The 26886-nt window shown below is 49.4% G+C and overlaps 1 protein-coding gene across 3 annotated transcripts in view; it reads right to left on the reverse strand.

The window, feature by feature from the left end:
• The window catches only part of Nup210 (nucleoporin 210), a 98503-nt gene that overhangs the window by 18403 nt on the left and 53214 nt on the right, over positions 1–26886 (reverse strand). For 2 of the 3 annotated variants that reach the window (XM_063286648.1, NM_053322.3), the window contains exons 17-31: positions 25928–26120; positions 25238–25344; positions 24382–24486; positions 24191–24292; positions 14811–14939; positions 13542–13669; positions 13295–13430; positions 11898–11960; positions 11600–11779; positions 8973–9053; positions 7718–7849; positions 6136–6294; positions 3400–3491; positions 1851–2025; positions 446–621 (exon numbers count right to left, since the gene is read on the reverse strand). In XM_063286648.1, the coding sequence (XP_063142718.1) occupies positions 446–621; positions 1851–2025; positions 3400–3491; positions 6136–6294; positions 7718–7849; positions 8973–9053; positions 11600–11779; positions 11898–11960; positions 13295–13430; positions 13542–13669; positions 14811–14939; positions 24191–24292; positions 24382–24486; positions 25238–25344; positions 25928–26120 (1958 nt within the window). The remainder of the gene's footprint in view (positions 1–445; positions 622–1850; positions 2026–3399; positions 3492–6135; positions 6295–7717; positions 7850–8972; positions 9054–11599; positions 11780–11897; positions 11961–13294; positions 13431–13541; positions 13670–14810; positions 14940–24190; positions 24293–24381; positions 24487–25237; positions 25345–25927; positions 26121–26886) is intronic. The other variant, XM_063286649.1, reaches the window with a different exon arrangement.

Here is a 26886-nt window from a genome sequence, read left to right on the forward strand (position 1 = left end):
GGCTTATGCACAGATGCTCAGTGTGGCTTTTCTCCCACAAGCAGTATGGGGCATGTTCCTTGTTCTCCATCCATTGATGATAGGAGCAGAGGACCTGCAGATGCTACATTTCCCTGCACTTTCTTCCCTGGTCCCATGGACAGCCTTCCACAAACCGGCCGAGCTCAGCTATCAGTAGGTGTGCTCTGCTCCCTGCCCGCTAGGAATGTCATCATGTAACAGCTTTCTGCCTCATACAGACAAAGGCCTGGACCTTTCTTCTTCCCCCGACTCCCTCTGCCTTTTGCTTGGACTTCCAGGCCTGGCCTGAATGGTGCAGCATGTCATCCCTTCAGCCATCCTTCCACAGCATCTGCCCTTCTTTCATCACCCATCTGGACCTAATTATGAAACCCAGATACAACAAGACCAGCTTCCTGGGAAACAAGGAATGCCCATGCCCTACCTGTTAGTAGCGAAATTGAGGTCTGAATTATGAGCGTGGAAGATGTCTCCAGAGCTGTCATGGAAGTGGACAGTGAAGGTCACAGTCATCCCCAGAGGCAGAGCTGTCAGCACCTCCTTGTGCTGAGTGTGCAGGACTGGGCTCATGGAGATCCTCAGGTATGAAATAGGAGAGACCTGGAGGACAGCATTGGGGGGGTGTGGTGATGCCTGCCTGAGTGGATCCCCATTTCAGAGACCACATTTAGTGGGTGGGCTGACTTCAGGATGTGGAGAAGAAAGACTTTGTTTTTTAGAGTTCCCACCTAGCAACATAGTTTCCATCTAATACAGCTAGTCAGCCTCTAAAACACTCAGGTGAGCCAGGATCCATGACTGAAAACTTAGGTAATGTTTTACCCCTGTGCTGTGATTGCAGTGTTCAGAGTTCAGAGTTGAGGGAGGAGCTGGTTCTCGGGGCACTTGAAGTAGAAGCAATGCTCACTAGATGGAGAAGGGATGCCACTGTTACAGGGGTGCTGATGAAGGCAGCACTGTTTCCCAACAGTGGGAAACTTAGAGCCACCTCTGAATCCAGGCCCCATAGAAGGCAGGTAAACAATTATCCTGACTCTAGACACTGACTCGAAGCCTCTATGAGGCTATCAAAGTCCAAAGCCCACAAGCCAGGCTAACTGTGGCGGGGTTGGGATATGATAAACACATTAGTACTTTCTGTCACTCAAAAAATAGGTGGGCTGCACTTGTCAGGCCCACTAAACAAAACAGGCTACAGCCCAGGCCTTAATAAAAGTGTCCAGTGACTGAGTGAGCTTTGTCCTCTAGGATTCAGAGGTTGGTGACAATGTGACAGGGTGCCTGAGGAGTAGGTCTCTGTCCCCAGTAGGCATGGAATGACAGAATAAGCCCTTGGGCGCTGCGAGCACAGTGTAGAGCTACAGTGTGTCAGTGACACCTGAGTCAGTTTCTGATTCAGAATGAGCCACTATGTCCTCAGAGTTGATGCAATATTTGCATGTCTAGTACTAACACTTGATGCCAGAAAGCACTGACCATGCCCAGGTTCTGTGCTGTCCTAAGCAGGAGTTCAGCAGTGGGTGGTGGGAATATCAGTAGTCTGGTACAAGACAGAACATCAGTATGCTTGCCAAGACAGCAAATCTGGGACTTCGAGCCTTTTGTGGATGTCACAGTGCCTCAATTTCCCCTTCTATGAAACAAGCTAGGCAGAATCAATAACTCTCCAGGACACTTGGCACCAATGGCTTACAATCCAGCCAGGGCTTCTGCCTGCAAGTGATACTTGGATAAACTCCTAAGTAGAACTTCTCAGCTGGAGGGTGAATCACTTTTACAGCTGAGAGAGTGTCACGTCTGAGCTCTTACAGTGTGAAAGGCAAACCTACCTTTACAGCGACAAGGACAGTCTGGTTGGTGCCGAAAGGCTCCTGTGCAATCACTTCGAGGGTGGACACTCCAATCCCAGAGCCGGACACCAGAAAGCCCTTCTCGTCAATGTGCACGATGGGAGCCTTCTCAGGCCCATCGAGGACCCGGTAGCTCAGAATGGCTGCACCATCCCTTTGGGAAGAAAGATGATCTGTTTTTATGATGCATGGAGGGGCGATGGCACAGACAGGGGCCCAGTATATTAATATCAAGATTTCACATCTGTGGCTTAGCAGGACCTCGTGGTCCTGTCAATGACCGACTGAAGCCTAATGTGGAAAACTCACAACTTTGAGAGCAGCATAGAGCCAAGGGTGGGAAACCGTGAGATCAGTTTCATCTACCATACTTTGTTAAAAAAAAACCAAAAACCAAACAAAAAAAGAGATCATTTCTATGGTAAATCATTTTCTCTTACTGAAATGAGGCCATCTGGGTGGGGAATAGCGTGGGGGCTTTGAGCTATATGGACCTAGGACTAGCCTCTAATGCAAGGACTGCTACAGGAAAGGTTCACAGCATTTCATGCACTCCTTAGCATGGTAACCAAGGAGAGACCTCAGTTCCTACTCCCTGAAAACTCCCCATCTGTGCTAGCACCACAGATCTTCTCTAGATGAGTTTAAGTAAATGTTACAGCCTCTGCTTGAAGGTTCTTCTACCAGCTCCCTCCTTGTACTCTGAAGAAGTCTTGTTCATCGTTTAAGATGCCCCTAGGTCAGGCATCTCCACCTGTGACCCCTACAGAGAAATCTTTCTCTGGGCTCTACCTGAAAGTCACACACCACCTCCTTACTTCTGCTGCCTCTGAAGGCACTGTGTGTCCTTCGCCTCTGTGGTCACACAGCCTAGCACAGCATCTGCTCCCAAGTTATTTCTGGCTGAATGAACCCTGAGTGCCTCAGGCGACATGGTTGTGTGGCCCAGAGTCCCCCCACTCATCAACTGCTACTGAAGTGTAAGTCATGTTATGAAAGATATCCCTGTGGAATCGAAGGATGAGCCCTGTTTGGAGCCAGCCTTTAAAACAAGTCACCAGCACCGACAGGCATGCGCCCTCACCTCCTGGGGTCTTAAGTGCGGCCTTTCCTTTGGTAGGCTGTGGTGGGACCCAAGCTTTACATTCTAACCTGTTCCCCAGTGCCACCGCTATTGCTAATTCATGGGCTCTACTTCAAGTGGCAAGTCTTGCAAACACAGGGGCATTTGAAAAATTTAACACTTCTAAGTTGGTACTTTGGTCCCTTTTAAAGACTGAATTCGACAGTGTTCATAAAAAGGACTTTTGGCTTCAGGGAACAGAAGAGGGGCCCAGAGGGCTATGGCAGAGCAAAGCATATGCACAGGAAGAGGAGAGGAGGGGATGCAGAAACCACACCATCCAAGCACATCACACAAAAAGATTCCCTGCTACTGCATGCACCCAGGGCACCTGACAACTTTGACAAGTGGTTTGTTGAATGAGACAAGTGTGTCCTCACAGAAAACAGAAGCTGACTCACGAACCTGTTTGTCTGCAGCTTTATAAACGAGTTAGGTGACATTAGTATTTGTTCTGCTTCTACTTCAGGGTTCAGCAGCCGCAGTTTTTCAAATACCTGGAAAAGAGTGAGCCACATTTCCGACCCCAACCAGACTCACATCCAATCTGAGCACCTGCTCTCCCTCAGTGAGGGCTAAGATGAGACGAAAGTTGCTCTAAGCACCTCCCGGGTGGCTTTGGCCTTTAGAGTGTGACAAGGCCAGACCAAATACAATCCTTCGCTCACAGGTATTCTGAGGTCTTGATAGGAATTTGATCCATATAGCCCATCACCACCCCAGTCCTACTGTTTAAATTAAAGTCTCCTCAGGCTGCTGGATTTTAGATTGCTCCCAGCCTGGTTCAAGGGCCCACACATTCTAACACTGCACACAACTCCCAGCTTCTGACGAGATCAGATGAGCCTCCCAAGGGGTGTAAGCATCTAGACAGTCCAGATTCTGAGCTGATGGGCAGCTCTCTGAGGAAGAAACAGTTCAAGTTGTCCCTCTGGCACCTCTGTGATCTCTACAGCAGATCCCCACGTGGGTTCTGTAAGGTCTGTCTCTAGAAGCTGGACCTGAGGCAAAAGGCAGCCCATCCCAAAGGGAGAGTTGAAAAACAGCCTCAGGGAGACCCAGGGGGCTTTGGTGTCAGGGGCACCTGGGGCAGAATCAGAGACCATCTCCACACAGGCAGGTGGTCCTGAGCATGGAATGGCCTGACTGACTGAGACCCTGGCTGCACAGTGGAGTCATCCACAAGTCGACTTCCTCCTGTTCCCTTAAAGCAGATCTTCTATTTAGATGGAGGTGAGCTCGCTTTGCATCAGCTGTGAGAATGTCAACAGTACCAGCACTGTGGGAAGCATCATCCGTGGGGCAGGCTCCAGGGAGTTGTGGGGCACTATGGTAAACTAGAGAGTGGGGCTCAAGTACAGGGAAGCTGGGCTTCATTTATCTGCTGATTCTGCCATGTGGTAGAACTGTACTGCCAGCAACAACAAACCACAACTGTGGGCTGATCCCACTTTCCTGGTCTGACTAACTCCAGAGGCTGTCAAGGAGGAAATGGAGACAGAACCACTCAGACTCAAAACTGCCAAGTCCTGAGTGTTAACTCATGTTTGTTTGTTTTTTTTAAAACCATGTGTTCTTTGTAACTATGTCTGTCTGTACCTGAGTGTGAGCCTCTCTCACACACTCATGGGTCTGTTACCTGCTTGTGTCTTTGTGTAGACACTTGTCTCTGTGTCCCTGTGTGAGTGTGCAGGTGTCTGCTTCTGTTACTGCGTACACATGTTCGAGAAGAGTCAACAGAAGAGAATAGTTGTTACTCTCTTTGAAAATCAGTTTCTTTGTCCCTAAGCCCAGCATGCATGAGAGGGAGGGGAAAAGAGAAGGGAGAAAAAACTCATTTTTTCTCCAGGAGAGGATGTGAATCTTTTTGTTCTTTCTACTGGTAGTCAGGGGATACTTTCAGTTTTTCTTTGCAGCTTACAAGGGGTCAGGGATTACAGAATCCCAGATCAGCAGCAAGATGCCCTTGAAGTCAAACATCCTCCTCAGAGGCAAGCTATCAACTCCTCTCTATCAGGGGTGTGTGAGAGCAGCATGTGCCTATGAGGATGCTTCTGTATGTAGGCTCATGCAAGTGCTGGTGCAGAAGTCACAGGTCATCTTCAGGTGCTATGTCTTAGGCACTGTCAATCTTATTTTTAAAGACAAACTCTCCGTGTCCTGAAGCTTGCAGATTAGGTGACACTGGCTGGCCAGCAAATCCTAGGGATTGCCCTGTCTTAACCTCCCCAGTGCTGAGACACTACCAATGAGTATAGTGTTCTACCTGCAATGTATGTATGTACACTACATGAGTGCCTAGTACCCACAAAGGTCAGAAGAGGGCATCAGATCTCTTGTAATGGTTACAAATCACCAGTAGGTGCTGGGGACTGAACCTGGGTCTTCTGTAAAAACAAGTGCTCTTAATCTCCGACCTCTCTAGGCCCACACCTGGTGTTTTTTTTTTTTTTAGATTCTAAGGATCGAACTCAGGTCCTCACACACAGTAAGCACTTTATTAACTGAGCTATTTCTCCAGCCCAACTCCTGTGTTTTACAGGACCTAGAGATACAAAGACTCATCCAGAAGGAGGGAAAGGTCTAAGAGAACAGCAGGCTCTGGCAGGGGAATCTCTTGAGCCAGACTGAGTTGGTCTCAGTGGGGCCAAAGGCCCTCCCTTGCTACAGGACAGAGCACAATTCCTCCAACCCTGTGTGGCCTTGACCCTTTGTCCCTTGGGCCTCTGGTTCACCCACAAGTGTCCTGCCTGTTCGGCTCCTCACTAGATGTGTCAATGCCAGAAGCGGGGAGGCTCCTGTCCCTATCAGCAGATCCTAATATCAAGATGCTCCCAGACCTAACTAAGCTGCATTTATGGAATCCCCAGGGCTCTACACAGGTTATTTAGCACTAAACCCTCTCCCCTTTGGAGCTGTAGTGAGGCTTATCTCTGCCTCCCCTGGCATCTTCTGTACACCCTACTCTCCTCTCCATCTGTCTCCTGCCCTGATGGAGAATGGCGATGGAGGGTGGATGCCTTGAATTCCTCAGCAATCTAGGGGGCCATCATGGCTGGGGTGGCACAAGACCCCCATCCTAGGACTCAGGTCACCAGTACTCTCTCCCTTTCATGTGACTCTCGCCATCCAGCCCCTTACCTGAATTTGGATCTCATCTGAGAGCTCCTTGCCGAGACCATGCAGCTGCCCAGCTGTGGGGTCCAGAGCTTTGACCACCACCCGCAGTCCAGTCCGACCTTTCACCCGGCCATGCACATTCATGGCAAAATTGTACTGAGGCGAGAGCCGGATTGACACCTGGGAGAGACATCAAATCTGTTTCCAGGACAGAGGCCTATGGCCCAGCATCCCTAGGTGACAGATGGACACACTGGCCCCTGACTGGTATCTGACTATATTCAAAGCCACTGTTTTGCTGCCAGGGTTGGAAGGCAAACCCAGAGTGAAACAGAGAGTGTTCTTCTAGCACCACCACCATGTGGGCGTGTTTAGAAAACTCTGTGTTTACACAAGAGCCACTGTCTTTAGAGCAGCATGTCCCCACTTCTGCATGCACAGGTGTGTCTGTAGTCACCCAGAACTTGCTGGGCCATGTAGGGTTTCTCGCCACTGATCCACAGTATCTGAATAACCATACTGCTGCTGTCTTATGTAGACCATCATGGGCCCTGAGGTGTGTAATCCTGGGGAATTAGGAAATTCTTCCTTGGCTTTTCTCTTCTGCTGTCAGCTCCACCATCATGGCAAAGACCAGAAAAGTCCCTCTTCTACCTCACTTAGGACATGGTGACCAAGGCTCCTGCGGCTAAAGCCTAGAGCTACAAGAGCTGGTACTCTATTCAGGTCCTCCTAGCTGGGCAAGCCCTAGGCAAGTCCTTTGCTGTCCATGGGCTTTAATTCAAAGTCTTTCCTGTCCAGTCCCAAGATCTTAGGGGTGGCTGGGATCCTGGAGGAGGGCTGATAAACAGGGGTTTACCCTGAACTAAACCAGAGCAAAGACCCAGATTTGCTGGCACCATGACAAAAAACAGGAGCAAAGTTACAGACTCTGTCCCAGAACCTTCTGGAAGTCAAGTGACTTTCCTGCAAGGTCAATAATCTTTGGTGCCTTCTGTTAGAAGTCATCTGCAGTTGTAGTTTGACTATAGTTTGTCCCCTAGGGTTCTTGTGCTGTAAATTTGGGCACAAGAGGTGATGGAGACCATGTGGAAGGGAACAAGGTGATTGTTGTTGGGGGCACTGTCCTCAGAAGGGGTCATCATAGACTTTGAGGGATTCCTGTTAATCCCTAACAGTGAGTTCAGATGTAGCTAAGTGTACACACACACACACACACACACACACACACACACACACACACACACACACACCACACACTCTCCCCACAAGAGTGGCATAAACTCTTCTCTCTTTAAGCCCTGGCTTCCTGTTTCATCATGCCATCTCTTTCCACATGTCTCATACCAACTGCCATGCTGTGATGTGACCCACAGACCCTCAACAGGGAACTGGTACCACACTGTGAAACTCCCTAAGCTGAATCCAAATAAATCTCCTTTCTCCACAAAGTATCCCACCTCTGGTATTTTGTTGGGGAAACAGAACAGGGACAGATACATCTCCAAACGGCAATGTGTAGACTCCTGTGCGGCAATGTGTGGGACCCTCACCCAGCAAGGATGCTGATTCAGACAGGGGGTTGGGACTTCTTGGTGGTTACCTCATGGTGCCGTCCTCGAAGGTCCAGGACATCCCTCTTGGTGACAGACCAGTGGAAGGTCAGGCCTGGCACAGCATTGCCAAAGGAGAAAGGGCTCTGGTTGCTGGTGATCCCGGTGACATAGACAGGCATCTGAGGGAAGCCAGACCCTGTAATTGCTGCTTCTAGCACTGGGTTCCCCACTCCCTGACATCTCCATCCCCACTGGCCCCAAAGCTTTCCTGCCTCCCCATATGCAGTGGGAACTGTACTCTACTCTTTCTTAAACCTGGCCAGGCCAGGGCAGAGGATCAGGAAATCTGATGTAGTACAAACAACATACAAAGTCCAGATCCATCCCCACCCCCTGTTATTGTGGGAGACAGCTGTGCATGTAAGGTTCTTTTCTGAAATGGGCCCTAGAGCCTTACGATGCCCAAATTCACCTTACGATACCACACAGCTGCCCCATGCCCTCAGGCCTCTCTCTCCTGCTCTTGGGAATGGTCACAGTGGGGGTGAACACCACCACCTGTTTGCTGAGTGCCTGCTGCTGACGACAGTGACATGGCTAAGAGCAAGGATAGGGCACCAAGCCAGGCTGCCTGTGCCAACTTCTAGCCCACCACTTACCACTGGACCTCTCGGCCCCACGTTCCTCAGCCAAGCACCAAAACAGTGCAGAAAAGACCGAGTCTGTCAGGGACACTCCTGGACTTTGTCTCATCTTTATTCCCTATGCAATATGGTCTGACAGCCACATAGAAGCACTTACAGCATATTAGATGTTGTAAGTCACCCAGGCATAACTGTAAGCACGAGGAGGGAAGAGAATATCACTCCACTGCTCAGGAGACTCGCATTCCCTCAGGCACCACATCCAGCTGTGTGGCCTTGGGCAGAATGGCACCCTTCTGCTCACCTGTGATGTGAGCCAACCCCATCCCAAGTACTGTGCAGTCACCCAGTGGGACAAGCATATGGAGATACATGGCAGAGCAAGTACCACGAACCCATGGTCAACTGTGCCAGGCCAGGTGTCAGCCTAGCTGCCGAAATGCAGTAACCTCAGGAACATGCAGGGATCGGTGAAGAAGCTTGGGGGTGAGTGTGACACTGTGCTGCAAGTGATCTGAGCCCCACCCCATAGGTCAACATGCTCCATGGATGAAGGCTAGAGGCGGTTCCCTCACAAGGCATGATGCTCCTGCAGCAGCCTGTTAAGAGCCTGGGACCAGAGCCTAAGGCCTCCTGAACCATCAGGCTCGCACCTCACCTGGGTCCCGGTCCTCATTCGTGTGATCGGGGCTCGGATCCTCACTGCCTGGAGCTGTAGCACCTCTACTTCCACATGATCCTAGAAGAGAGCTGGGTTCAGGCCATTTGGGGTGTTGAGACCCCTCCAGGTGAAGGAGTTATCTGCCTAGCTATGAGGCACCAGCAGCATGCTGGCCATTGAGTATCTGCCTGAGGAGGTCTTGCTTTGGGGATGGCTCACTCCATGGGACCAGACTTTTCCCTCCCTACACCCTGGTCCTAGGCCAGCAGCTCTATCCTATTTAATGTAGATGCTGTAGATCAGTCCCCTAGGTTGGCAACAAGAACTTGATTTGTTCTCCTCTAGGCTGTATGGACCCTCTCAGGATAGGCCTCAGATGCTCCCAACTCCAGTACTCAGCCTGTCTGCCTCTGACTCACCAGGATACAGGGATGAATAGAGGAACCAGGTCACATCTGATGCAGCAGGCCTTACACCTCCCTTTATCCTTAATCCCATATATCAACTAATTTGACCAAAGACTAACTCCTCCTGCACTGGCTTCTTTAGACTTGGGCTAATAAGGTGCATAGCCCTTTAGACACGGTACATGTAGAGTCCATATTCCTTCACAGCTGTGGTGGTTTAAATGAGAATGGCTGCCATAGACTACTATATTTCAATGTCCGGTCCCCAGTGGGAAACTGTTTGGGAAAGATTAATAGGCGTGACCTTGCTGTCACTGGGGGTGGACTTTGAGGTTTCAAAGGCCCATGCCATTTCCAGCCTCTCACTCTTGGCCTCGTGGTTATGGTTATGGCTAAGATGTAAACTCTCAGCTATTCCAGCCCCATGCCTGACTGCCTGCTGCCGTGCTCCCTGCCATGATGGTCATGGACGCACAGTCTGAAACTAAGCAAGCCCCCGATTAAATGTTTTCTTTTAAAGGTTGCCTTAGTCAAGGTGTTTTGTCATGGCAATAGAAAAGTAACTAAGACATCGCCTAGTGCCGTTACTTAGGCAAGTAACCCCTCATAGGAGGGGTCCAGTAAGTCCTTCTTGCCCCCATCTTTCTCATTGCCCAATTCTAGCTGTTTCTGGACCACCCCTTGGCCTTAGGATGCTGGTGTGTCCAGAGTCAGACAGATGGAGCCAGCAGCATCTGATAGAATCATATGCCAGTGTGGATGTGGAAGCTATAGGCTGAGTCTCTCAGAATAGCTGGGGACACAACCCCCAAATCCTGCCAAGGACCATGATGGAGACAGGTGAAGGAGAGGGCCCAGCAAGGTGAGACCAGAGAGAAAGTACAGCTGGGAGTCCCAGGACAAGAGTAGAGAGAAGGACATGGGGAGGGTCAGGACTGTGCCTTCTGCCTGACTGGAGGAGAGAAAGGAAGCGGCTTCAGAAGCCAGTCCTTTCTACAGAGGAAACAGAGCAGGGCATTCCAGGGTCTTTCATTTCACTCTCGGGGTGCCTGTGTAGACCCTAGGCACCATGGGATTGTTTTATATGCTCAGTGCTTCCTTGCCATCTCCACAAAAATCGATACACAAAATTGGGACGGTTGTCTCTGCCATTCAGAAAGACTTTGTGGTTCAACTTAGATTCTTGGAGGCAGATACTGAAACTGCAAGAACAGGGAGCCAATCAATGAACTCAATGTCAGATCAAAGTCAGTCTCAGGGAACCAGGACTACCAGGCTCATGGGGGTGGCCACTCATCAGGCCTCTGGGCATGTGCTTAGCTGCTCTCACTGTAGAAAGTTGCGCAGGCTGCCCACAAGGGGCCTCCTGGAGGGATGGGGGGACTGAGGCTTGAATGAACAGGATGCCTGTGTGAGCCACCCTGGCAAAGGAGGTGGAGGTGGAGGTGGAGGGGAATCTGGATGCCCTTCTGGTTTTATCATCAGGCTTTCTTGGGAGCAGAAATGACCCCCCGCTGCGATCCTGAAAGGGACGCTATCAGCCTTTGAAAACTGTCACCTCTTGTCAGCAATCCCACTGGTGTGGGTCAGGGAAAGCCAAGGCATAAAAAAAAAAAAAAAGTCCACCAAAGAGCCTAGGCAGCCAGCGCCAGTGGGCCAGGGTTAAGCAAGAGATGAGCAGAACCCTGACTATAAATCCAGGTCTGAAAGCACTGGCAGCCTTATACCATGCTTTTAGCACCCAGCTGTGAATCCAGGTCTACAGGGTCACACACAGAGCATCTCATCAGGGCTGGCCCCTTCCATCCTGTCACCACATGCTCAGGACTCACTGCAGACAGTGCACAAAAGGACTTAGAGCTCTGAGCTCAGGGAGTCCTGAGCCAAGTGTCAGAATCACAATAACCGCAGGCCACGAGCATGTGTGTCACACGATTCATCTGCAAAGGTGGAAGGTAGCAAACCTAAACTGAGGAATCCAAGGTTCTGAGGTCAGTGCTCCGCGGCACACACCTCCTCAGATACCAGAGAGCCTGTAGGGCTAGGGTTGCTAGAGATCTTATCCCAGAGAGCAGCTGGAAGAACCTAGGAGACTTGGTCTATGGGAGAGCCATCTTAGGTCTGGGTGTCTTCAAGAAGGCAGAGGCCAAACCGAGCAGAAATCTGGCCACACCAAAACCAGTCCCAAGAGCCAGTCACCAGTGGCACATGTGATACCTGGGAGACGATGATGACCTTGCCAGTCTCGGCATCCACTGCCTGCACAACTCCCAGTACAGAGCCATTGCCAACCATGAGCCCACGCACCAGCCCGGCGCTGCTCACTGCAGCCACACTCTCATTGTTGATGGAGAAGAGGATGTTGGACTGAGGCTGGGGGCCGCCCTCGGAGGTGATCTGAGGAGTGAGAAACAGTGGCTCTTGTCAGCACCTGCTGTGCTGGAGAGCCCTCACCATCCCACAAGGGTGAGGGTGCTGACAGTGAAGGCCTGTGTAGACCCGCAGTGGCTCCCACCTGTATCATGGCTCCAATAATCAGTGTCACCTTCCTTGGTATCAGTCTGAATGGGGGGAAGACCTGGAGACAGAAGAGAGAAGGGACTGAAATCTATAAGCTGACTCTGGCTGCATGTGTCATGCACTGAACATGGGGTATGAACATCCCTCAGTTGAGGGTAACTGGTAGGGGCTGGGGTACCAGGCAATGCTGGAGAAATCTATGAATCTCTCAGTGCAGGTCTCAATGTGGGCCCCAACTAGCACTAGTACTTCTTCTGGGGACTTGTCAGGGATTCTCTGATCTGATCTACCTGAGACCTATGGGAGCCAGAGGTGGGCCTCTGTGATTTGAGGCCCAATGAGCCCTCTGGTAATTGAAGGTTGACTTTTGAAGTTGTGACTGGCTCTCATCTCCAGAATCCTGACTACTCCTCTTTGGAGAGCTGCCTCTAGCACTACTAAAAGCAAACTATATTGGAACAGGGCTCGACTTCAACAGCTGCATCATTTTCCTGCAGGAGGAAGGGCTCAGGAACAGTCAGTAGTCTAGGTGGACACTCCATCTCTGTACCTCCCTTGCCCCACGGCCTCACAGGTTCCTGCTTGTCAAGCATGTAAGAAGTGTTCCAAGGAGATGGTGGAGACTGCTCTGTGCTGAGAATTAGTCTTGGTTGGGTTAGCTATTTATAGGCAGAAACGAGCTCCTCACCACCAGTGGGAGGAAGGCACACTTCCATCTAGAGGCATAAACCGCCTCTGCCCGATTCTAAAGGCAGATCAATGAAGCCCGCCACCCGTGTGGCGGAAACCTGCAGGAGATGGTACTGTTGCTGCTCCTAGTGGGTATCTGGGGATTCCTGGGTAAGGTGGCCTGACCCAGCCTGCCCTGACTTCTTCCTACAGTGGGGTACCTGTGAGAACCTAGATGCGGGATAGACAGAATCACACTGAGATGGTGTATGGGCCCCAGAGCTCAGCTGCTCCTGAAAGACCTGCCTCAGGAAGCTCCTTTCAGACCCCTTCTGTCTGCACAGCCCTGGCAGGTGCTCATGGCCCTCTTGGACCTAGGCCTTAGTTCAGGAGCGTGGGAGTTAGCACTACACAAGCTAACAGCAGTCGATGGCTTCTGAAAGGATTTCTGCCTGTCCCTTTACCATGGGACAAAGTGCAAGCATTTCTCTGAATGGCCTGGACCCCGTGCCGTAGCAGGAAGCCAACATCTCAAGCTCCTTCTGGTTCCGAGTCTAATTGCTGCAATCCACACAGAGCTGGTGACCATGCCTCACCCTCAGAGGACATAGGAAGGCACAGACTTCAACATGGCTTCTCCATGTAGTTGAACTCCTAGCCTGTCACCAGAAAGTCATGTCCAACCAAGATGGAGCCCACACAGAGCAAAAGAAACAGAACTACCTCGATCTGTTGTGCGGTGGAGCTGACTCTCTGCCCAGATTTGTCCGTCACACTTGCCGACAGGCTGGTTTGGCCAATGGCCACGCCGTGCACAAGGAATGTGGCCGTGTAATTGTCTAGAGCTTCATCCAGAGTCCTGAGACAAAAAGATCATTGGATCCCTCCTCCAAGGAAGAGCCCTTGAGAGACTACACGGGAATGAGCCCCATCCCCAGACACCCTTCCCCTGACTCCTGTGGGGACTTACACCAGCGTGATGATCTGGGAGGCTGCTCGCAGCTTCAGGTCCATAAAGGTGAAGTACTTGGCCAGGAAAGGCTTCTTGTAGAAGTCCAACACACGGACATAGGCCTTGACAGCCTTCCCGATCTCCACCTAAGGCACAGGCTGTAGCTTCTCAGTGATCATTCCTCCACCATGTAGCACCCAAGGCTTTCAGAGACAGCATCACCAACTTCTAAATCAGAACTTAGGAACTGGGTAGAAGTCACCCAGAATGACATCCGGCTTTGGCCAATCAATGAGTGGGAAATGATGAGCTTGCAGTATACCGGGCCTAGGGCGTGGGAGGCTTTGTCCATAGCATGAGGCATAGACTCCACTCTCTACCAGTGGGCAATCAATGAATTAGGGAGTAAGGACACAATTTAGAACAACAGAGGCACAGAGGTGCTGAGAGTCTGAATGGATACAAGGTATCAGCAGGCACATTTCCTAATGCATTCTTTAGGAAAGGAAGACCTGGAATGCCTGCTGAAGAGAAATCTAGTGGGCAAGCTGGAGGGAGGCTGGTTTTGGTAGTATCAGAAGGGGCTGAGGCAGGACAGTGGGTTAAAGGTCAGCTTGAGGGATAGCACCAGCCTGTCTCCTATAAGAAAACAGTCAGGAATATTTGAGGCTGGGTAACAAGGCTTTTAGTTATTAAGTCTAAGCTGCCGGAACATCCCTCTTTCAACCACCACCTTTTCATCAGCACAGGAAAGCAGGGACTAGGCACTGAGCTCTGGAAGCCTAGCCCCAGCCACCTCAGCTCTGAATGAGATTCCCATTCACACAGAAGGAAAACCTAGGTCTGCCTTATTCACAGCACAGGAGCACTTGGCAGTACTGAGTTTTACTCATTTGCCTCTGAAATTCCCAAGATTCTTCATCTCACACGCTAGGTCAAAACTCCATGCTCAGCAAGGTGTGTGGCTGGTGAACAACCTCTGTGAGCCAGAGGACTCCCAAGTCATTCCCAAGTCAAGGCTAACTCAGTCGATCCTGCAGGCAGGATTTACTGCCAAGCATTACCAATGACAAATGGGATAAAGGAATATAGCAGGATGTCAGCCTGCACTGTCCATAAGAAGCACAGGAGTCAGAGATGGCAACATAAGTTCAGCCACTCTGGAGTGGTCAGAGGAGGGCAGGACACAGGAAGAAAAGCAAAGGCTATAAGGAAACACCTCCAGGATACACTGTCCCTGCTTTGTGTGCAGCAGCGGAGAGGGGCCACGCAGAAGCGTCTACTAACCTTGTCCACCACTCGGACATAGAGCTCCTGGATGTCGGAGACATGAATGGTGGCCTTTGCTGGGGCTGGGAAGGTCAGGCACAAGTCATGGACCATGACAGTTGATGAGCCTGGGAACAGAGGATGCACCTGAAAAGCAAGTCACAAGGTCACAAGGCTGCAGGTCCCATCTCTGTTCAAAGGGCCATTAGCAATAACTATCTGGTCAGTGCTTCAAAGAAGTGAACACAGAAGGCCCTCTGGCACCTCCCTCTGGTGTCCCGGCAGTCGGGGCATGAACTGCAGAGGGCATTACTCTCAGGGGCCCCAGGCAGCCTTTACCTCAACTTTATGCATCTTATACAAGGGGGGTTGATCAAAACGTGATGGCTAAGAACACACACGGTAACCTGGAGGCAGAAGCTTCAAGCCCAGGATGGCCCGGCCAGGTGGCTCTAATAACAGGGTCATCTGGCCCGGCCAGGTGGCTCTAATAACAGGGTCATGCCCCCTGAGTCTCATGAGAAGCTGCATGTCAGGAGCTGGTAGAACTGGGGGCAGCTGCTTCCAAAGGGAGTTCATCTCTGAACTCGCAGCACAATGGGCCTGAGCACAGACAGCGCAGGTTGCCCACTCCTGGGTGACCTACCCATCTCTGCCACCCAGCTTTGCTTAGAGTCATGATCAACTAAGACGTTCTGGGTGAAAAACAGACACAAGCTTAGACTCTCGAGTCTTGTCACTCCCCCAGTTCTACTAGTTCCCTTCAGCCTTCCTCACCCATGCAACCCCACACAGCAGAGATTCCCCGAGGCAACTGCAGCTCTGAGCACTGGTTCAGCCGCAGCGACTCCTCATGGAGACATCTGGCTCTCAAACACGGACTTGTCACCACAGGTCCCCTAGCATGTGTTTCGGCTGAGCAGGCAGGGGCTGGGCAGTGGGGTTGGGGGAGGGGGCTGTGACTGACTTTGCCGATTACATTCTGTCACAGTGGGGCTTGGGGGTATAAATGCATCCCGTAGGCATCTCAGCACTTGCAAAGCAGGAGTTCCAATACCAAGAATTTGTGTATGGGGGTTGGGGCGGGGAGGGGGCCAGATAGGTTCTCTACCAAAGGGAAATAACCAACTTTTTGCCTCTTACCCCAGTCCTCAACTGTTGGCTCCAGTTTCAAGCCTCACTTCCTTGACTGGATAGGTATAATCTTCCCTCACTGGGCTCACAAGCCCTCACCACTGTGGAATTTCCAGCTTCCTAGTCCCCTCTATGCTGACCTGCATCTTCCAGAAGACGTCACACACAGCCTGGTGTCTGGCTAACAGCCTGCACACAACCTCTATACCTTGATTAGACAGAGACCCACAGCTTTCAGTGAACTAGTTTGGCTAAGAATGTGAAATTCTGAAGATCTCTGCAGAGAACACAGACCCTATGGATTCTGGGTCCAACAACTTCAAGGTACAGAAGAACAAATTGTACAGAAGAAAATCAAAGATGGGTGGAAACAGCCTGAAGGGGAGCTAGAGATCCAACCCAAGTAGCTTAGTCCCCATTCAGAGGCACTGCCTCCTTCACAGGGAAAAACAGGGCCAGCAGCTTCCAGAGCAGGAACAGGAGAGGGGCCAATAAGGAAAAGCTAAGCTAAGGAAGGCCTAAGCCCACAGGTAGCTAGGGGTAGACAAAATTGGAAAGCTGGGCCAAGCTGCTACATGCAGGTGTAAGTGCGCTCCAGGGCACGCTAAGTAGATGAGGTATGCCTGGCTTATTTAATATGATGGCTTAAAGTAGATTAGCAAAGATTCCCAGGGTGGGAATCATACTTACATTCCAAAATGATGGCTGTGGGACTTGAGCTGTTGTGGCTAGCCAGCCTGGCATTAAATATGGGTGGAGAAGCTAGCGGTCATCTGGCTTTGCTATTATTACATTTTCCCTAGAGAAGCTCATGCAAACCGGTGTGGAGGAGTGAGCAGCTCTGAGAACAGGACCTGCTGCTCATGCAGGACCTGCTGCTGTCAGGAGCTGGCATGTCCTTCACAACCTGAGGAAATTACATGGTGCACACACTGCCGACAGACCCACGTGGGCAATGCTGACATGGGTGGGCTTTTTCGTTTTTGTTTTTCCCTCTGTCCTTCAAAAACGAAAAAAAAAATCACTTTGCACATTTTAAACAAAGGCATAAAATGGCAGTGAGGAAATCAATTTCTCTTCCACTTGGCTTCCCAGAGAATGGATGCTCTGTCACCTTCCGGATGACAGAAGGAGAGGACAGTGCCAGGCTGCACGTAGGGAAGCGGCGGGGTCTAGCCTGCTCTGCAGCTGAACTCGCTTCAAAGCCCTGTAATAGAGCTTTGAGTCCGGCACGTGAGGTCACTCGGAAGACAAAGAAACAGCGCAGACGGAAACAGCCTACCGATAGCTAGTAGTCACACAGGGATCCTGGGCCACTCCTCACTAGACCTAAGTGGCTCATACTTCTCAAGGGTCTACACCACATGCTCCTGATGGACATTCAAGAACACCGAGAAGAGGCAGTGGGGGTGTCTGGAATGAGTTCTCATTTCTAAGTGTTGACAGTGCCACTGAGAATGTCATCAAGTACTGAGCCCAAGGGAAAGTCCTGTCATCAATCTGGAGATGATGAATGCATTATTACTCATTAAGAAGTTGCATGGCCCATGAGCTCACCAGCCCCGCCTTCCTGAGCCCCATTCACACTTCGGAGTTGCTGTGGCAGGTGACATTTTCAGATGAATAAAGAAGACCCCAGAATATTTCTGACCGTCACTGGGAGGGGACATTAGCTTCTCTCTCTTCTGATGTGCTCACCAAGGCCGTAAAGAAGGCCAAGCTACCACACAAGAGGACTGGGACCTGTATCTTCAGTCTCTCACCTAGCAGTCTACAAAGATGACCAGAGCTCACGTGAAAACCACAGGTATCCAGGAGTCAGCCTAGATAAAACATGCTATGGTCAGCTTTGCCAGTTTCCCAGGGGTGAGAGTATGCAGTAGGCACCATACCATCTACAGCCAGCCTCACAGAAGATGTGGACACCTGAACTCAAGCCCCACGACCATCACCTCCTACCAATTCATCACCAGTATGCTTCTGTATATATCCCAGGGCACCATGGCTAGCCACATACTGCAGTACTGAGGAGATAAAGAAGCACGGCTATGGCTCACCAGAGCAGAGCCTGCGAGCCTTATTCCTTATTACCATCATACTGTGCACTAGAGCCTTCTCAAATGAAAAGAAAAAGAAGTGTCAAGTACTCAGGGCACACCAAGTTCTCAGTGACAGGCTGTGCTCAGAGGACTCATGAAATATAAGGAATGGTTGAGCAGGAAGAAGCTTTAAGTTTAAACCAGGTAAACACTCTTTTGTGCAAACCTGCCAAAAATAAAATAAAGGCCCCTTGCAGAGGGTTCTGGGGGCTGTGTGAGCCAAACTAATCAGCTCTGCTCAGCCCGGGGTTCATTGTGTGGGCATGAAAACTTCCACCATAGCCTGCTGTGTGAATCACACACTCACGTCTCTTCCAAAGATACCGAGAAGCCAACTCCATACATACAGGGACCACTGTGGAGTCTCAACTGCCTATCAATAGAGAAGAACGAAGCATTGTCTAGGAGCTACGTGAGAACGGCTGTGGGCTTTCTTGTCTGTGAAGAAGAGAAATGAGGATGTGGCTAATTAGCAGCTGCAAATGCCAAGGAAATGTGCAAATGCGTCCTTCAGAGACAGCCTCTGAAGGAAGCTGGGAGCACCCGTCACAGCCCATCAACACTCGGAAAGATCCTCAGGGTTCCAGAGAAGAAGAAGGGAACAGGACCTGATTTCCCCTTGAAGCAGTTGGAGGAGAAAGCAGAGGCCCAAGGTCAGTGTTCCACAGAACCTGCTGGGATGGAAGCCACACTGGGAAGGCCTGCCTCCAAGGTACTGCTTCACAGGGAGCCAGACTGGCCATGGGACAGAATGGCTGCAGTGCACTGTGACCTGAAGATGTGGGGCACTAATACCCACACAGAGGCAACCCCAGGATGGCAGTGTCTGAAGATCAGAGGTATTCTAGGAGAAACTGTAATACTGAAATCCCTGAGTCTTTCAAACAAAGGTTAAGCTTCTGCTCACTACCTACATACAGAGCCAAGCCAAAAACAGACTCTGAAGAGCACTTGCTCCTGGATGCAAGGTCTTTCTTCTGGCCATAGGTTCACTCTCAGCTTATTCAAGAAGGGCAACCCGACTAAGAGGAACTGTTGTTGGTTGCTATGGCAACAGACACACCTTTCCCAATTTCGAATTCCCTTCTTCTTGATAGCAGGAAGTTATTTTTAATCTCTAGAACACAAAGATAAGGTATGTTTCCAGATGTGCGGATGAATTTCAACTAAAGCTTTTCCTCCTAGTGTCAAGCTTTGACAAGGCATACTCACACAAAGGGGTGTACAATTATTCCTTCTTTTATTGAGGGGAACAAATGAAAATGATTGGCAAAAGCATGAGTATCTCCACCCACAGTTCCCGATACTCAGAAGGCTGAGGTAGAAGGAGCATTTGAGCCAAGGAGTTCAAGGTTAGGGCGACCCCAGGGTCTTAAAAATTAAAGTTAGAGATGGCTCATCGGTTAGGAGCACTGGCTGCTCTTCCTAAGGACCTGGGTTCTAGTCCTACCACTCATATGGTGGCTTAAATCATCTGAAACTCTAGCTCCAGGGCTCTGATGCACTCCTCTGACTTTTGCAGGAACTGCACGCATGTGTTGCACACATACATGCAGGCAAAACACTCAAATGCCAAACTTAAAAATAATCTCTTAAAAGGAGAACAAAATAAAGATTTCAAAACACAGGCCTAACATATAAGACGAAAGGAAAGAGGAACAGAAAAACAAAAGGTCCCCAAGCCATGAGCAGCGCCAGAGCAGGCAGTCACATTAGAGAGCTTGGGAAAAGAGGCATCCTAAAGGTACCTTGAAATTGACCAGTGGCATGCATATAGAATGTAGCTCTCACAGCTGCTATAACTGATTCCTACAGGCTCTAAATCAGCTGCATCTGATGCTCCCTTGTAGGCAGACACAGAGTTTGCTGACCACTAATCTTATCATTTCCAAATGTAAGTCAACCTTGCACAGAGCTGAGCTAAAACATAGGTAGGATCTGGAGTGAGGTGCAACCATAGTACTCCCCTAAGCTCCTTCACCTGGCTTTTCTAATGCTGTCTCTTCATTAATTCTAAACAACATGTAGAGATGGTCATTTATTAACCCAATAAGGCAGCACCACATGTACCTTGCTCATAAGCACATCCTTAGGTTCCTGAGCTTGTTGGTCACTGAAGACTCAGAACTCTCTTAGGTCTGAGTGGTCTGCACTACCATCATCTATGTGCCTATGAGCACCTGTGTACAAGAGCTGGCCTCTGACTCACCAATCATGGACGAGAAAGGAGATGTAGTGAGCATCTGCTCTAAGTCCAGTGTCAACCAGTCTGACAGTAGAAAGACCCATGACAACCTCACATGTCTGTGACCAGAGCCGTACCACATGACCATAGTCCTTTATAGGGCGTTCTCAAGGATGACCTGCATGATGGATGCAGAGATTTACTATCTGGTCAAGGGAATGGTACTATTGCCCAACACGCTCACCCTTCTCTTACAGATAGAGTTTCTGAGCAGAGGGAGAGCCAGCAGCAGCATGGAGATACCCATTCATTGCCTGCTGGAAGCTCTGGGAATCAGGTGAAACTTTGGAGGAACTGAGTCTGTGCATACCCAGAGGTCCAATCTGAATCTAAGCAAACAGATACAAGGTAGGGTGAGGGCGGGGTGAGGAATGTTAGCCGTCTTTATCTTCACAGACATATTTAAAAATACTTTTAGCCTTGCCTAAAAGCCCCTTATCTGCCTCATCTGGGGCATATGTATAATGACCACATCAGGTTTAGTGGTGGAAGGATGCAAGCTTTCTCCCCACAATCTAGAACAAGACAATGATGGCTGTTCTCATCCTTCTATTCAACATTGTACTAGAGACTGTAGTCAGGATAATAAGGCAAGAAAAAGGATTAAAACTTCTAAATTCAAAGGGAAGGAGTCAAACTACCTATATTCACACTTGACATGATTTTACACACATACACACACACACCCTGGGGAATCCACTAAAACTTCTTAAGAGTTCAGCAAGGTTACAGGATATGAGACTAACATGCAGAGGGCCAAATGTTAGAAAAATGAAATTTAAGAACACAATTCCATTTAGAATTATTAACATGCAAAATAACAAATACCTAGAATTAAAGTCAACAACACTAGTATAAAACTTAACACTCCCAACTAGAGCCATCACCAAAAGATATCAAGGGAGGCCGAGGAGACAGTGATACCTCACAATTGTGGACAGAGGGTGAATAAGTTGACAAGCTGACTCTGGGATTTATATTGAATTGTAAAGGATGTAAAACAGTCAAAGCAGACTTGAAGAGAAGAGTCAGAAGACGCACAATGTTAAACCTGCTATGAGTTGGCAATAATCTACACGGTAGTGCAACAGAGCAAGACATGCAGGTCACATAGAACTTATAGAGGTGGCGGCCTCAGAACTGAGCTCATGCCCTATCTACTGGATTTTGACAAGAATGCCAAAATCATGCAATGCAGAAGAAAAAGAGTTAAGACTGCCAGGACAGTTGGACAGCCACTCATGACAGAAGACCTGGATTCCCACCACACACACACACACACACACACACACACACACACACACACACACACATTCAGTGCAGACAAATCTCAGAAGTAAACAGAGCAAACCGTCAGGAGTGCCACTGGCCGTGAACCCTCAGGGTGATAGGAAAGGCAGAAGCACAAGGACCGGCAGGAACACTCATAGCCAAGGCTCCCAACCTAAGTTCAATCCCCAGAACCCACAAGGTGGAGAGACCCAACTGCCAAAGTTGCCCTCTAACATCCACACACATGCTATGTCATGCATGTTTCCTTTAGCTCTGACACAATAAACGTATAAATAAATATAAGTTTTAAAAAAAATCAAAAATTTAAATTTTATTATTTTAGTTTTTATTTTAACCAAAATTAAAAACATAAGCTTGAAAGAAAATAAAAAAGAGAAGGCTGGAGAGATGGCTCAGTGGTTAAGAGCACTGACTGCTCTTCCAGAGGACCTGAGTTCAATTCCCAGCAACCACATGATGGCTCACAACCATCTGTAATGGGATCTGATGCCCTCTTCTGGTGTGTCTGAAGATGGCTACAGTGTGCTTAATACATAAAATAAATCTTAAAAAAAAAAAAAACAAGTAAAAAAGACAAACCTTAATGAAAAATAAGTGCATATCACATCTCACGAATGAACCACATCTAGAATATAATATGATATTCTATAACTTAATAGAAAGAATAAAATCAAAGGTTCTGAATAGACATTTATCCAGAAAGACACAAGAATCTGAAGAAGACAAAAAAAGCCACAAAGATGGGGAACGACTTTACTCCTCAGGGAATACAAATCTGCCTCACAAGGAAAAGCCATCTGTACCTACTAGAGTGGAACTGTGCAGAAAGGGGAAAATCTATAGAGTTAAGTAATACATTAGGTAAAAGCTGAAACGGGATGAGTTTGGAAGAACTCAAAGGTAACAGTAGCTATAGGTTTCCTTTCCAGGCATGAAAATACTCTAAGCATGATGGTGGGGGGTGGCGGTTCACATCTGTGACGTACTAAGAACCTCCACACAACACATGAAGTTGATGAAACATTTGAGTCAGCATCAAAGCAATCAACAGAGGCATACTCTGCCACCCCTCCCTGTCACCTGTGAGGCACACACTGCCACCCTCCCTGTCACCTGTAAATATCATACCCTCTGGTTTACCTCTGTCCCCACCAGCTCCTGATAGCTAGCACCACAGAGAACCCTCAATCCAATACTTCCACATTCCTTACATCCAGTTGGTTCCTCTCAATGTATACCTGTCCAGCTTAGGGCCACCAACTTTGTGATCTATAGGCTAAGAGAGCTGGTGGAGGCAAAAAACAGGAGCAACAGAAATGTGGGGAGTTGAAGCCACGAACACCAGCACATGACTGACGTCATGCCATCAGCTCCTGAGTAGGAGTGGGCAACATGCTCCAGTGTTTCTGAAAGGAGGTGCTAGCGTAGGTCACTGCCTAGATCATAGCCCTCCCTGGAACATAAGTGCCTCCTCCTGTGCTGTGCCTAGCCTTCCAGGGCTCAGCCGAAGGAACAAGGCAAGGCCAAAAGTAAAGGGCCTGAGGAGTCGTGGCCAGCCCACCACCCAGATTTCATGAGTGGAAGCCACATGCCTTCCGTCCCACCACCTTGTCAGTTTGGACCTCCTCAGTCAGGGGGAGCCTTGACTCTTCAGGAATGAGGCAAGTACACTTTCAAGAGAGGAAGCAGAGTTTGGTTCAGAGTTGCCCGGTGACAATGCCCCTTTAGGCAAGTGTTGACACTGTGGGTGGGTGTCATTCTGGACCCCCTTTCAAGAGGAACTTGTCACTTAATGTCTTCATAAATACCACATCAGACACATGTGTAGACCTTTAGATCAGTTCTTTGTTTTCTTTCTTTGACTCTATTAAGAAAAGAATGTTTAGGGGTTGGAGAGATGGCTCAGTGACTAAAAGCATTGGCTGGCAACTCTTCCAGATGATCTGGCTTCAGTTCCCAACACCCACGTGGCCTTGCATAACCAGCTATAACTCCAGTTCTGGGTGTTCTGTCACGCTCTTCTGGCCTCTGGGGGCACTGCATGTACTTGATACATTGGTACACATATATGCATGCAGGTGAAACTCATGCACATAAAAGAAAAGAGGACCTAAAAGAACAAGTAAGGTCCCCAGCTCCGAAAAAAAGAAAAAAAAAAAAAAAAAAAAAAAAAAAAAGAACAAGTAAGGTAACTATGGACTACATGACAATTTGAAAAGAACAAACAGCTCAGGGCATGAGGGAACCAGGGTGCTCCATTCTCCATGCCAGAGGTCCAATCAGTCCTTGTGTTTAGGGGTGGGAGAGGGTGAAGTGGGAACCATGAGAGGTAAGAGAGTGAAGAGAGCACAGGAGAAGCTTTGAAATGCAAGCTTCTTAGGGTTATCACAAAGCCACTTATGTAATAAAAGAATAATTAAAGGATGAATCGGAAGATTGATTGAAAGGGAAGAATTAGGTAATTAACAGTGCCGGTAATTGTAGACACAGAAGAGAAAGCACAAAGGTGGCATGGGAACCACAGAACTTCAGAGCGACTCGGAATCTCAAGGCTCTGCTCAGTACCAGGTAAGCCTGGAGTAATGCCAACCAGAGCAGACAGCTGGGATCCCAAGGCCTAGACTTACCATAGCCACGCCCCGGGTGTCCTGGTAGGCCACATTGATGATGTCCTGGGTGCTTGTGTTGAGGAAGAAATAGCCAGAGCCTTCTGTGATGTGGAGTTCTACCTGGAGGGAGATGTGGGGATGAAAGGGGTCAGGCTGGGAGGCAAAGAGTGCACAGTTCCTCATGTGAGGGGGTGGTGGGCAAAGGTTACCTGGACACCAGGATGGTTATAGATGGTCACTTCTTCTGGACTGACCCTCACATCCTCTACGAGTATAAGCTCAATGGAGGCTGACACAGGTACTAGAGGGTCACGCTGAAAGGGAAAGGCCAACACTGTCAGGTCCGTAAGGTCACGGACATCACCAGCTCCCTCCGAGAAGAGCGGGGCTTGATGCCCCAGGTGGAGGTCTCATTCCAGGAATGGAAGCTTCAAGCAGTGTTAACACCCAGAGGACTCCTGGGAGGCAGAGAGAACTCCCCATCCCCAGGAGGTCAAAAGCATATGTGAAGTTCTTAAAAGGCCATCTGTAGGGTGTGGGGCTCCAGAGGGGAGCCCAGTGAGGCCACTCAAAAGCTAACAGGTTCTATAAGAGGTAAGAATGGGATGGGGCGAAGACATCTGGGACAGGAGTAGTGAATATCTGCCTCAGCAGGCCACCACAGGAGAAATGGGGACCGCTTTCTCCCAGAGGAAGCTTCCTTGTCTCAGCATCCTGGCTCCCTAGGATGTAAGCCCCCACTTTCCCAGTCTATAAGTATCTATTGTCTCCATGGCATTTTGGTAATAGCTTAGGGGGTAGCCTCACAGGGTGTATATCATGCACACAGGTCCATTCTTGGAAGACCCTTCTAATTCCTCAAATGTACCCATTGCTCTCCCCCAACCCACCCCAGCCCCTGTCAAGCAGCACATTTGCCTGAAGCCCTCGAGAGATGCTGGGGAGCAGGGAAAAATCAAGCAGGTAGTGATCTCCAGCAAAGGAGGTCCAGGCAGAATCTACACAAAACCAGGAGACGTCCTGCTCTTGCCCATGGTCCCACCCACTGTGTCCTCTGGGAGATACCAGCTGCTTCACTCCGGCTGCACTCAGGTGGGACTGCTGGTAGCCAGTCGCCGTGGCAGAGATGGCTGTGGTTCCTGATGCCTCGTGAACCGAAACTGTCTGCAAACCTGAGGGCACAGGCGGGAAACAGGTATCAGTCACGGGTCCCTTGGTTACCTTGGCCAAGGGACCTGAGACAGATCCGACTGCTTTGGATCCTGAGCCCCTGGTTCCTACTGCACATGTCTAAATGGGATTAAAACACAGTGAAGCTGGGTGCACTGGCGCAGGCGTGAAATTTGAGCACTCAAGAGTCAGGAAGACCAGTTTGAGGCCAGCTTGACTGCATAGGAAGAAGACCTTATCTCCAAAAAAAGAAAAAGCAAACAAAAACAGGAACGGTAGCCAGCTGCCATGGCTTGTCTTTAATTTCAGCACTAAAGAGGCAGAAACAGGTGGATCTCAGTGTCTTAAGTCCAACCTGATCTACATAGTGAGTTCTGGGCCAGCAAGTGCTACAGTGAGACTATGTCTCAGAAAGGGAGGAGGGATGGGGAGATGAGCTCTCTCTATTTCATGGTTCAGTTCTGAATGAAGGGAAGCCCCAGACGCCTGATGTCCCAGGCATGAACTCAGTGCAGGACCTTCCTGGGTATCTATGGCTTCCCACATCTCCTCCAGCTCCAGGTCTTAGCTAAAGACCTGGCTTACCATGTAGTTTCTTTTGGCCATTCCCATCATCCTGGGATACCAGCTGCATGGGCTGGTCAACCTCAATGCTGGCCAGCAGTGGCCGAAAGGACTCCCACTGGATGCTCAGAGAGCTGAAGTTATCGAATCGCCGGCCTTGTTGGTCATAAGCACCCAGGTCTAACAGGGGATTGCGGTGACTGGATACTGGAACCTAAAAGAAACAATGAACAGATGTTGTGGCTACACCTGGACTCTGGCACTACTGTCTGCCACAGGTATGCCATGGAGCCCGGAGTTTCCCTCATAGGCTCAGATAGCCCTGATGAAGGGGCAGAGATGAGTCATACCGACATTCAGGAATGCCACAACTCAGTGACAAAAGTCCTGTCCAAACTGGCTCATTTTTCTCCACAGGCACTAGGGACTCCCCTTTTCCCTAACAAAATGACACAGGATGCATGCCAAGGAGAGGCAGCCAAGGAGAGGCAGGAGTATCTCCCTAAATCTGGACTGACCCTTGGTTCCAGCTCTTCCTTTTCAGGAAGTACAAAGGTTTCCATCTTCGGCCACTCTGGTCAGGGCAGGAACCAGAACCATCTGCTGGGACTTTTTGTTATTTGTCTGTTTGACTGTTTTCCCTACATACATATACATAAGCCTCATGCCTGCAGAGGACAGAAGAGGGCAGGATGGTTATGAACCATCATGTGGGTGCTGAGAATGGACCCAAGTACAGTACTCATAACCACTGACCCCTCTCTCAAGCCTCAGGACCTTATTTTAAATATGAATCCTGTACTGTGGTTTTAGAGAGACAAATTCACACTATAATTCACACTGAAGTAGCAAAATGGGGCAGGCTCTAGCATAGCTTACAGCTGGTCTAATCCATTCAGGCACAGCCCAGAAGGAAGGACTACCTATCCTCTGTCACCTTAGGGTAACTGTCACTAAGTCTGGTGAGATGTGACAAGTGA

Source organism: Rattus norvegicus, chromosome 4 (genome assembly GCF_036323735.1).
Source record: "Rattus norvegicus strain BN/NHsdMcwi chromosome 4, GRCr8, whole genome shotgun sequence".
Lineage (NCBI taxonomy): Eukaryota > Metazoa > Chordata > Mammalia > Rodentia > Muridae > Rattus > Rattus norvegicus.